The sequence below is a fragment of the Grammomys surdaster genome, unplaced genomic scaffold (genome assembly GCF_004785775.1).
Source record: "Grammomys surdaster isolate TR1022 unplaced genomic scaffold, NIH_TR_1.0 259, whole genome shotgun sequence".
In the NCBI taxonomy this organism is placed as follows: domain Eukaryota; kingdom Metazoa; phylum Chordata; class Mammalia; order Rodentia; family Muridae; genus Grammomys; species Grammomys surdaster.
The window spans coordinates 3,230,297-3,242,983 of NW_021604700.1; the positions used below are offsets into that span (position 1 = coordinate 3,230,297).

The 12,687-nt window shown below is 45.2% G+C and overlaps 1 protein-coding gene across 1 annotated transcript in view; it reads left to right on the forward strand.

The window, feature by feature from the left end:
• The first annotated feature begins 9,011 nt into the window (after positions 1-9,011).
• Positions 9,012-12,687, forward strand: part of Ncf2 (neutrophil cytosolic factor 2) — a 31,990-nt gene continuing 28,314 nt past the window's right edge. The window contains exons 1-2 of the mRNA XM_028775743.1: positions 9,012-9,369; positions 11,481-11,563. Of these exons, the coding sequence (XP_028631576.1) occupies positions 9,196-9,369; positions 11,481-11,563 (257 nt within the window). The 5' untranslated portion in view covers positions 9,012-9,195. The remainder of the gene's footprint in view (positions 9,370-11,480; positions 11,564-12,687) is intronic.

Consider the following 12,687-nt stretch of genomic DNA (forward strand, 5'->3'; position numbering starts at 1 on the left):
CTTGCCTTTCACATACTTTGATCTGGTTTTTCTTTGGTGAGAAGCCATGTACCATGCATTATTCGGGCCTCTGGCCCCCTTGGAGTTCGAGAGTTTCCATTACCTCCCAACTTTGTAGTCTCCAGGACTGTGTTGTTTCTGAGACTCTCCTCTCCCTTTGGCGATTGATTAGTTTAGACTCTCATAGCAAGAACTCCCATTTATTTTCCTGTTTGGGTTTTTGCTTTTTTGTTTTGTTTTCTGGGAAAGGCATACAACAGAATTAACTGGAACAAATTTGCTGGAGCTGGGCATAGGCCAATGCCTTTAATCTCACCACTGGAAGCAGAGGCAGGCAGATCTCTGTATATTCATGTAAAAGGCAAAGTTATGTTTTAAATTTTAATTACTGTGCCTAAAAGATCCATAAAGCAAAAATGTCTCCAACCTATAAGCCCCTTGCCAAAGTCAGATACTTCCTGAAATGATGGGGGCCATTGTTTGTGGACGATAACAAGTCACATGGTTTCACTCCCCTAAACAAGTTTGGTTGACACAACTAAACCAAAAGTGCTTGATCAGATGTGGATGGGAAGTACAGAGGCAGGAAATGGGTCAGGATGGATGCTTGCCCCTAACTGGATCTTATCAAAATACATGGCCTTATAGGGTTGCCTTTTTAAGCCTCTGCAAAATGTGATTCTTTGCTGTTTTCTGAGGACACAGGAATGGGCCTGGCCAGAGAATATCATCCTGGCCAGTATTTAATAAAGCTTGCTTTAAATTCAGCTCAAAATTGTGGTAGGGGTCCTATTCTTCCCTTGGGAGGATTAACATTTGAGGCCAGTCTGATCTACAGAATGAGTTCCAGGACACCCAGGGCTACACAGAAAAACCCTGTCCTGAGGAGAAAAAAGAAGAAGAAGGAAGAGGAGGAGGAGGAAGAGGAGGAGGAGGAGGAGGAGGAGGAGGAGGAGGAGGAGGAAGGAAGGAAGGAAGGAAGGAAGGAAGGAAGGAAGGAAGGAAGGAAGGAAGGAAGGAAATGGTTACTTGTTTGCCCAGCGCTGGTAGCACAGGCCTTTAATCTCAGCAGTCAGGAGGCAGAGGTGTCGGGAGCAGCCCTGCTAGTACACTGAAGGCCTAAAATCAGCCATAGGTCTAAAATCAGCAATAGCCCAGACATACATGCCTGCTAGCACCAAGTCTTGGGTCTCCGTGGAAAAACACTGAAACAGATAGCTGGGAGTTATTGTAAACAAACAGCTTTGGTGGAAGACTACCAAGCCTGGCTACTCATAGGCCTTGTAAGATAGGTAACCTTGGTGGATAGTACCAACTTAGATAAAGACAAGTGAATCATAGGTGGAGTCATAGTGATCTGTCCCCTGAACCTTCACCCAGCTGACACTCTGTTCTGGAAAATATCTGTACTTCCCCTGAACACCTACGCTCCTGCGTCATCCCCTTCCCCACATCCTGCCTTTTTGTGTATATAATCTGTGTGCAAAAAAGTAAAAATTACGGTTTGATCAGCCTATAGACAAGCCGTGTTTCTTGTGTTCGGCTGTTTCCCCCATCTTCTCTTTCAGGTGATCTCCCCAGACCCCTGTTTAATGCCCCGCTGGACAGGACACAGAGGCAGGCAGATCTCTGTGAGCTAGATGCGTTATGCCAGGAAGTATCCTTGAACCCCAAAAGACCACCAAGGAGCCATTCCCGATGCAATAGCATTAGAATCTCTTTATTACGAGGTCAGGCCTGGGCTTTCCTCCAACCCAACCCTGAAATAGTAAGACAGGAAGGGAAAGCAGAGCAGCCTCGAACTCTCAGCAGGACAAGTTTTTATAGGAAAATGGGAGCAAGTGATGGGGTAGGGGTGGGGTCCAGTCTGGCAAGCATCTCATAGAATGACTATAAGCTGACAGGTGGGTGCTCTGAAGCAAGACCATATACAGTCACAAACGGTCTGAAAGTACACCTGAAACAATCAGGCTAATTTTTGATTAACTGTTGCTAGGAAGTAGCTAGGGAGTAACTCTGGCCAAGGACAAGCTGTGAGGTCCTTCTGGATACGTGGGTGCAGCTTGAGTTCATCTGCAGGTCAAGTTCTCAGGCTTGATTCCTTTTAAGATGGAGGTCAGTCTTTAAGATGACTAGGTTTGGCCTCTCAGGTGGCCAGTCTGGCCTACTGATGGAGTCCCAGGACTGACAGGCCTAACAAAGAGAAACCCTGTATCGAAAATCCAAAACTAAAAACAAGCTTGCTGGCACACTAAATACATTGTAAAGGCATAAAGCATAAGCTTGGGCTGGAATTCAGATGAGCCCTGGGGATGGCTGAACTTAGGTGCTTCTCAGTCTCTCTCTCTCTCTCTCTCTCTCTCTCTCTCTCTCTCTCTTTCTCTCAACTCTGACCCCTGCTTTGTTCTCTGTCTAGACTGGTTTCCATGACCTCAGGGAGGGCAGAGCATGGCCAAACCACAGCTCCCCTCTCCTGACCCTGATTCTTGAAAGCTACAACTTCACAGGCCTGGCTTTGCTGTGTATCCATTGTATTCTAACCGACTGGGAATGCTTTGGTCCAAATGTGTCCACGGGCCATGGCTGTGGTCTAGACAACAGATCCCAGAAAAGGGGAGGGAACATCCTTGGATGCTTCACTTGCTGTCATTCACACGCAAAGAATGGCTAACACTTGTAGCTGCTACTTCAGAGAAATCAACAGAGAATCTTAGAGACTTCTTTCTTAGTAAATGTGGAATCTGTTAGGTTTCCAACTTGGGACAAATGGCTAAGGTGGCTGTTTAACACATCAAAGCAGACCTGGCCACCAGGTTCTCCCTCATCCCCCACATGCCAAGGGGCTTCCTGTCAGGCCTACCCTGAACTCTCCAGCCTCGAGGGCTGTTCTTCCTATGTAATCCAAACATTTCTGTTACCTGCTCCCTTTGTGCTTGTGGGCCTCCTGGCTGCTGCGCCTGGTTCCCCTCACTGCCTTCTTCCTCCCCCTCTCTCCCCACATAGTACAGCTCAGTCTGTCCATGTCCACTCGGCACTCTCCCAGAGGTCCCTGCCTCTGGCTATGCTCTCCCACACAGCTATAATAAACTGTCTCTTCCACCACACCTAGGAACAGTCACTTCCTTTTCCTTTTTTTTTCTTTTTTTCTTTTCTTTTTTTTTTTTTGTTTGTTTTTTTTGTTTTTCGTGACAGGGTTTCTCTGTATAGCCCTGGCTGTCCTGGAACTCACTCTGTAGACCAGGCTGGCCTCGAACTCAGAAATCTGCCTGCCTCTGCCTCCCAAGTGCTGGGATTAAAGGCGTACACCACCACTGTCCGGCTGCTTTTCTTTTCTTCTTTTCTATTTCTTTTTCTTTTTTTTTCATCTGGAGTGTGTTTCTAACTCATCACTCTTCCTTTTCCTATGATGACAAAGTCAGTGGGAAGCTTCCTGTTGTGAACTTGACAGGATGGGAGATGAGCCTCAGGTCACACCTTTGAGGGATCGTCCTCATTAGGTTAACTGAGGTACAGCGTCTGGTATGAAAAGCGACCAGGGCTTGTGTCCTGCTCATAAAGAGGAGAAGGCTACTGGAGCGTGAGTCAGGCCCTGCCTCTTGACAGTGAGTGCTGTGTGACCAGCTGCCTCAGGGTCTGACACCACAGATTCATCCACCATGGTGGACTGCGCCCTGGGGACCCATGAGTCTGAATAAACCCTGCCTTCATTACGCTGCTTTTGTCAGGGTGCTTTATCACAGAGAGAAGAAAGGTGATTACAGCAGCGTCTCCTGTGACATCAGTAGCAGCTTCGTCTTCAGCAGCCTTTAGCGTTAGATGTTCTCGGCATGAGAGCCCTTGCCTAAGGAAGCATGCGGAAGAAACTGTATAAGTGATCTCTGCGCAATCATGTGTCTTCCGAAAGAAAATACAGTAAAGTTATCTGAAAGAGCACCCCTGCCCCCCAGCACTGTGAGGGGATAGCATGTGGTGGTTCAGCATTCTGGAAAGACACAGAACCAAAAAGGATGACTGTACCCCAAAAGAGAGCTAAGATGTGAGGGACTTAACTTAAGCCAGATATGCTATTTTATTAAAATATTTTAGATCTGCCGTATTTACTCAGCCTTTGATACAGGATGTTAGGTGCTAGGTTCTGTGGGAAACAAGGAAAGCAGGAAGGATGCTCCCTGCCTCGAGCATTTACAGCTGGCTGGGTAGCCGAGGCAGAGATTAGACACCAGAGCCCTCGTGTTCCGATGCTGGGTTACAGAATGAAGAGAAGAGCAGAGGAAGGGAAACACATCTCTGAGGCCATCTCGGGAGGGTTTCATGTAGGACGTGAGTCAAAACTGATTCTCCAAGGACAGGCAGGTGGGCTCTGGTTGTACAGGCCTGGAATTCTAGCTACTTAGGAGGTGGCAGCAGGGTGACAAATTCAAGCCAGGCCTAGGCTGCAAAGCAAGTTCAAAGCTATTCTTGGAAACCTAGTGAGATCTTGTCTTAAAATCATTTTTTAAAAAACAGAGAAGAGTCTGGAGATGGAGTTCAATGGTAAAGTACCTGCCCAGCATGTAAGAGGCGATGGGTTTGCTCTTCAGTACCGATGGGGTGGGGTGGGGTGGGGTAGAGTGGCAGGACGGATAAAGGTAAAATCTTCAAAGAAATTTATGGTGAGAATCCATATGTAAGGTCCCAATTGTTCATTCAATTAATCACTCATTCAGTTCATCATCAGATTTTTATTAAGTACCCCTAGGGAGATGCATGGCATTGTTTAAAATATACAGTGTTGAAAATGACCCCAGTCTCTTGTGTGCTTATTATGAGGATTCTTTGAAAGAATAAATATAGCTTACTACTCATTGTGACTAGGGTAAGATGTCAACAGTCATGATTTTATGCCTGGCATCAATATTTAACACAGAATTTAATAATCAAATGATAGACATGAAGGATACAGTGGAATACCAGATGAAACCAGACATGGATTCTGAACTCCTGAGGCAGAAAGTTTAGATGAGTGTCCAACAAAGGAATAAACAACATCTCTTGTAGTTGTACTTGGAACACCACAAGTGTGTGGTGTCACATGCACAATTATATACATATACAGAATAAATAAGTACATGTAAAAATCCAGGACTGGTAGTTTATATCTGTAATCCTAGCACTTGGGAGGTAGAGGCAGGAGGATCAATAAAAATCCCAGGCTAGCCAGAGCTTCATAGCAAAATTATGTCTCAAAACAAAACAAAAAAACAAAAGCAAACAAACAAAACTGCTGGGGTCTCAACCCGACATTCGGGTACTGAGATGGAGCCCAGAGAGGCAGACCAGAAGCTGATGACCTCTGGCCTTTAACCCTCTCTAGTAGAAGAGTAGTGCTGGGGCCAAAGGCTGATGGCTTCTGGCAGTTTAACTCTCTCTTGCTATTGGAGGGGAGGGGGTCTGCAAAAGCTGACCACTTCTGACAATTCTTCCCCCCCTCACTGATAGCAGCAGGGGGTTAAGAAAAGAAACTTAGTTACCTGGGCTCTTTACTCTTTGACTCTGGCCTCTCCTTGGCCAGGTGAGAGCCCCAGAGTTCCTTAACCAGAATGAAAGAGAAAGAGAGAGAAGGGGGGGGGGGCAGGTACACAGAGAGAAGTGGAAAGGGTTACACCACCACTTTATTGTTCTTAGTTTTTTATACCTTCTCAGAATAATTGATCACACAGTTTTTAAAGCATTTTTACATTTCATAAGTTTGTAGTAAGTTTAAGGCAATAGCTCATGTCATGGGTCGATAAGGCTTCAGGAGTTACAGTAGAACTGTGTACGTGTCTGTCCATTAAGACTAAACTAGCACCTGACAAAACATTCATTTTGTATTTTATGGCTCCCCAAGGTCATTATAAGCTTAAAGCAATAGTTCTTATGTCCCAAGTTAGCATGGTTTTGTCAAGAGACAAATTATCTGACTTGTGCCTTATTATTTTTAAGTCTAGTATAGATAAACTATTTCATCATTTATTTTCTGTCCTTGCACCTACAGTAAATTGCCCATTTCCAGTTTATGACCTTTAGTTACCAGAGAGTGACCTCATTCCTAACTTAGAAGGAATGTTTTTCTTGAATGTGAATTTGTTCCAAGCCTGGTTTATTTTCCTAGAGCAATTAGCTCATGAAACATGAAGGCTTACAAAATTCTATTTTGCAGCTTTTATTCTATAGGGGGTTTGAAATTGCTTGTATTAATTTAGGAGTATAAAATCATTATCAAGAATTATGAAATCATCAATTCATCTAAACAGCATTACTACATGAAAATACATCTTCATATTGATTCTGCAGGAGAGCTTCCCAATAGGGTAGGTCAATGCCCAGGGATCATTAGGTCATGCAATAGTGACAAGAAAGGCATATCAGCAGCGAGAAGCAATCCTGGGACAAAGTCTCTGAGGACCCTGCATCTCAAAGCACACCCATCACAGCCATGCAGAACGGTGGGCCATCTCCAGAAAACTCACTTGTTTGCCATGGGCTTTCCTAGATGGCTTCTGGCACAAAACAAACAAACCAAACCAAAACAGCAAAAAACCAAACTCAGCATTTGCGCCTGAACCAATCAGGACAGTTTCCAGGCTGTGGAAAGGAACAGAAAACAACTTTAGAGTTCATGGAGTATGGCCCACCAGTTAATCCAATTAGTGTGTCCCAGCGAGACAAACCCTAAGGAGTACGTGTCCTAAGGACTTCATGCTGTTATGGACCATGGCTCTGCTTGTTGTCCTCGAGATCCCCACATCCCTCCTGATCTGTGAGTTGTATAAAACCTCTAAGGTCTTTCCAGCCCCTCACTGGGCAGTGTCACTGGCACTTACAATAATAGTGATGGATCTTTTTCAGGTATTGCTGCTGGAGCAGATTAATGATTCAACCTCCACCCTCAGAAAGAACTTAGAGATGTAGATGGTTAGTAACGTCAACCACCCTTAGAAAGAATTTGGAGATGTAGGTTGTTAGTGACCTTGTTAAGATGTTTTTGTTAGTGATTCTGATGTAGAAAATCTTGGGGAACAATTTGGAAAGGTATGCTTTTGATTATTGAGTGAAGGATGTTTTAAGGTCAGGGAACAAAAATAATGGCAGCGGGGCTAACATCAGCTAATGCAGCGGGGCTAACATCAGCTAATGTGCCTTCCTTGCCAAACCCGGGTCAAGATGATCAGATGATAATTAATTTCCTGTACCTGTTTTTGCCCTCAGCTTCCTGGTATGGTTTAATAAAAACTGTTGGTGAGTGGGTGGGCACCCTGAGGATTTAAAGTAGAAATGACTGATTGTTTTTTATATAAATGTTCAGATTTGTGATTCTTTTAAGAGTTTTATAAGATTTCTTTTTAGGATAAATAATAAAATAATTGATCCTTTCTTTTTTGGCCCCAAATTACAGCCTGCTAGTAAGAGAAACTGGCTGAGAAAATTACCTTGCCTGCGTACACTTTGTTAGTCTATAACAAATTGCCTAGTTACAAATGTATGTGGATTCTTAGTAATAATTTGGTTTTTACCTGTATATTGTGATTTTTGCATTGCTTGGAAATCTTTTCTGTAAGAGGAAAAATAAAGTTGTTGGAGCTTTGCTCCATCCACCAAATGTGTATGTATATGTATGTATATATGTATAAAGTTGTTGGGGCTTGTTGGATTCTTGTTTTGTCCTCTTTCTGTCTCTCTCTGTCTCTCTCTGTCTCTGTCTGTCTCTGTGTCTCTCTGTGTCTCTCTATCTTTCTGTCTCTCTCTCTCTGTCTCTCTCTCTGTCTCTCTCTCTCTCTCTCTCTCTCTCTCTCTCTCTCTCTCTGTGTGTGTGTGTGTGTGTGTGTGTGTGTGTGTGCAACAACTTTACATTGTCACCAGCCCTTCATCTCCAACTTGGATTGGGGACATACTGTTGAGCTGGCCTTTGACAAACCCTCTCTTGGGGCATTGTGGGAGATGTGATATGATTTAACCCTCACACTGACTCAGGAAACAGGCAATTGAGCAGAACTTGGGTTCTGACATAAGGATGCTTGGGGAAGAAGAGTGACTGAAAGGCCATTGGCTAACAGTGGGAAGTATTGACTGTCTCTGCTCTGGGGACATAATTACGAACTGAGCCACAGATTATCAGAGGGAACTGTGTGCTGTGACAGAACAGAGGGATCACAGCCATGGGTCATAGAGGCCAGTTGGGGAAGTGAAAGCTATGTTCATGTATTTGGCCCTCATCAACTGTATTTCGCCTACCAAGAAGTCAAGACTTCAGCGGATCTCATCATTTAGACACACTACCTCGGTTTTCCTCAGAAAAGTTTTTGTTGTTGTTATTGTCTGTCTGTCTATTTGTTTGTTTTTAAATTAACTTTGACTTTACCAGGGCAGTAAGTAAAGGATTCCATAAATCTGTATTTATAAAGACCAGTGAACTCATTAGTCATCAACACAAGGAGCCGTGTCTTCAGCTTCTCACAGACAGACAGAGAGGTGGTAATTACTGTCATGTCTGCCTCCCAATTTGGGTATTTACAAGAAACTGGACCCTTGTGAACTCCCTTAAAGTTATCTCAGACCTGAATAGATATTCAAGATCCTCCATCCTGTCTCAGAAATATGTAGCATGTTTCCTCCCCACTCACAGATTTCAAAACAAAACAGCTAGTTTCATGGCTGTGCACCTATAACTCCAGAAATTGAAAGTCTGAGGCCAGAGCATTGGGAGTTCAGTCAAGCCTGGGTTACACAGATCACAAGCAAGCGTGTCAACAACAGCCTGATACCCAGAGCAAGGGAGCCCTTCAAGGATGAAAAGAGTCAAGTCAAGACCTGCTGAGGTCCCCCTATCCTGAAGCTGCCACAGAGGGAGTGGAAGGCAGAGACAAGTAGGAGGTGGCCAGGACAGGACTTAGCAGAAGCACTTAGAGGAACTGACTGGTCCACTGCAGCCGGCCTCTGATTACTTCCCCTTTCCCAGCCTCCTCCAGCCCTCTTCTCTCTTTCCTTTTCTCTCTCATGCGAACTTATGCGTCAGTTCCTGGACGGTGGGGAAACTTCCTGATGCTATGAAACCTCCCAAAGGGAGGCTAGACCCCAGTCTGCGCACTAGGCTGGGACCCTAAAGCCTGGAGCACCCCGCAGCTCTGAGGAGAGACACCTTGAACTACCACCCTGTCTTCTGGTAAACACCTAACCATGTCCCTAGCCGAGGCCATCAGACTCTGGAATGAAGGGGTGCTTGCAGCCGACAAGAAGGACTGGAAGGGTGCCCTGGAGGCCTTCAGTGAGGTGCAGGACCCGCACTCGAGGATCTGCTTCAACATCGGCTGCATGCATACCATCCTGGAAAACATGCAGGCAGCTGAGCAGGTGAGTTGAGGGGCCCCTGTAATTATAGCCTTTCTGCCCTCAGAAACCTCATCTCTCAAAGCCTGAAAGGAACAAAAGCCCTCCAGAACTACTTCAGAGGCCCCAACTAACTGCCCCTGACCTGGTAGGCAGTTTTAAAAGCCCCCCCCCCCAGCAAGTTTTCTGGGTGGGGCTCTGCTTTTTACGAGATCTCTACATTACCCAAGATCATCTTTTAACCCTTTGTGAAGACTTCCTCAGTTGTGTTTTCTTTTCCAACGCCTCCTGGATAAGCTTTCTCTGTCTTACCGTTGCATCCAGTGGTAAAATGCCTCTTATGGCTTCCAGGAACTTACCATTCTTTGGTCTGCTCAAAGAACAATTCTGATCAACAACTCAGGGTACTTCTCTAAGGATTCTGAGTCTAGCTGAGGAAAACCACACTGTAATTAAGTCATGAAGTTCACCAAGAGTATGGGTAGGACATTTCAGCATCTTTTAAAAATACTTTTTCTCTGGCTTGAGGTTGAACATGCTCAATTCTCTTTATTTTATTTCGATTTTTTATGACAGAGTTTCTCTGTGGAGTCCCGATTATCCTAGAACACAATCTATAGATTAGGCTGGCTTTGAACTCACAGAAATCTGCCTGCCTCTGCCTCTGCCTCCCAAGTGCTGGGATCAAGGGTGTTCAACATGACCACCAGGCCTCTTGATTGATTGTGTGTGTGTGTGTGTGTGTGTGTGTGTGTGTGTGTGTGTGTGTGTGACGTAGGTGGGGGTGGCTGCATATGTCATGGCACACATGTGTCAGTCAAAGGACAACTTTGTGGAGTTCCCTCTTGCCATTTTTACCTGGGTTCCAGTGATCAACCCCAAATCTCCAGGATTTCACAGCAAGTGTCTTTGCCAGCTCAACCATCTCTTAGTTCCTCAAGAGCTGTCCACCCTAGTTTTTGTTGTTGTTTTTTTTTTAGGTAGGGTTTCTTATTGGTCCAGAACTTGGCCATTAGGCTCCGCTGGCTAGAGAGCCTGTCTGTCTCCCCAGCACTGAGATTAGAAAGGATGTGATGTGACCCCACACCTGTAGCCTGTCAAGCTTATGAGGCTAGCATTTTACCTACAGAACCATCTCCCCAGCCTAAACCACCTCTAAAGAACCAGTTCACACTGGTCATCCTCTGGCCAGCAGGTGAACGAACATGGCCCACATCCTGACAGGAGGAGAGGAAGTGACCTGATTGGCTCAGACTCCACAGTCAGCAAGCAGATGGCACTGAGCACCGACCCATCCAGCCTGGAGGGAGGACTGCCTCCTCCACCTCCTTCCCTCAGGGGGCAGGCTGGGGGCCTGGCTGCATCCTCAGAGCTGTGGAGGCAGTGCTCCTAGACAAAGCTCTGCCATAGGCCCTGGGTGCCCATACCCTGGCCTGGACCTGGGATTCTTGGCTATGCTGTGCCAAAGGCCACCTCACACCCTCAGATCACTGGCTTCTACCCTCACTGGTCAAGATCTTTCTTTCCATTTTTCTGTTGCCAGGCCTCTCATCCCCCCGTCCTTGTCTTCCTGCTTAATCCAATATGAATAATAGCATATGTGTATTCTTATTTGTGATTATTTTAATGATATAAATGATTGCACAAAAAAATTATATCAAGCAAATACAATCAATATGCATTCTAACTATATCACTGTCATTTTAATTTTTTAATGCGAACAGGTGTTTTGATGGCATGTATGTTTTGATACCATGTGTACCTGATCCTCAAGGAGGCCAGAGAGGCTATCAAAGCCCATAGAACTAGAATTGCAGATGGTTGCAAGCCACTCTGTGGGTGCTGAGAATTGTATGTAGGTCCTCTGAAAGAGCCACAAGCACTCTTATCTGCTGAGCCATCTCTCTGTCCCCATCACTTAATTGACAGAGAAAAACAGGGATGTTCAGCAAGATTAAGTAACTTACCACAAGCTATGCAAAGAGGAAATAACACCCTAGGCATTTGTACCCTGGGCCAATTTTGTCACCTTGAATTGCCGAATCATTATGACACGTCTTGCCTCTCCCTGGCAATACTCTGACACTTCCTCTCTGCTTGGCTCTGTGACCATGTATGGACCCTTCCTCCTGCAGGCCTTCACCAAAAGCATCAACAGAGACAAGCACTCGGCAGTGGCCTACTTCCAGCGAGGAATGCTTTACCACAGGATGGAGAAGTAAGTGGTCCAGGGCTATTCACACTGTGGAGTGCGACAGCGGCCTGACCCGTCTCTGTTCCATAGACTTGGTATTCAGTAAGGACCCTCCAGCTTCTGTGAGTAGGAAGGCTGGCTTGCTTTTTCTGGGCAGTTATGCAAGAAATAGCATGCAAGAGGCTTTTCTGGGGAGGGGAGGCAAGCCTGACTTCATTGTAAATCGTGAGGGCACAGCCTCAAGGAGCCTGAAACAACCACTGGCTGGTTGTGTGGCTACCTGGCCCTCCCACCAATGTCCCTAAGGACCACACTCACTGTGCCTTCCTGTGCGGAACTGAGCAGTCCCAAGACAAGGCTCATCATGAAATCAAATCAATCCTGCCTTCATCCACGCTGAATGTGTTTGCAAAACCCAGTTTAAGCCGGGCGGTGGTGCTGCACGCCTTTAATCCCAGCACTTGAGAGGCAGAGACAGGCGGATTTCTGAGTTCGAGGCCAGCCTGGTCTACAGAGTGAGTTCCAGGACAGCCGGGGCTACACAGAGAAACCCTGTCTTGAAAAACAAAAACAAACCAGTTTAAACTATAGGGTGGGAGTTGGGAGGATGATCCTATCACAAAAATAAGAATACAAACTGTTAGTAGCATATGTTTAAATTAATGCAGACAAATTGTGTGTGTGTGTGTGTGTGTGTGTGTGTGTGTCTAGATAGGTAGGTAGATAGATAGATAGATAGATAGATAGATAGATAGATAGATAGATTACAGTTAATGGCAAAATTTAAAGAATGGTTTCCAAACACTATGTTCATACAAAACCCATTTGTTACACAGACTGGAAGGGCATTGGGCAGTTTACCATTCTAGTTGTTTCTGGATGTTGGGATGATAATGAAGTCCCTTTCCTTCCATCACCTTGTGCATGTTTTGGACTATTTACTGTTTTAAGTAAAAAGACAAAACAAAAATCCAAAATGAATGCTAACTTCAATCCTCTATTCTACCCTCAAATGCCCAAAGAACATACACACACAGAGACACATACACACACATACATACACACACACACACATACATACACACACACACACACACACACAGAGAGAGAGAGAGAGAGAGAGAGAGAGAGAGAGAGAGAGAGAGAGA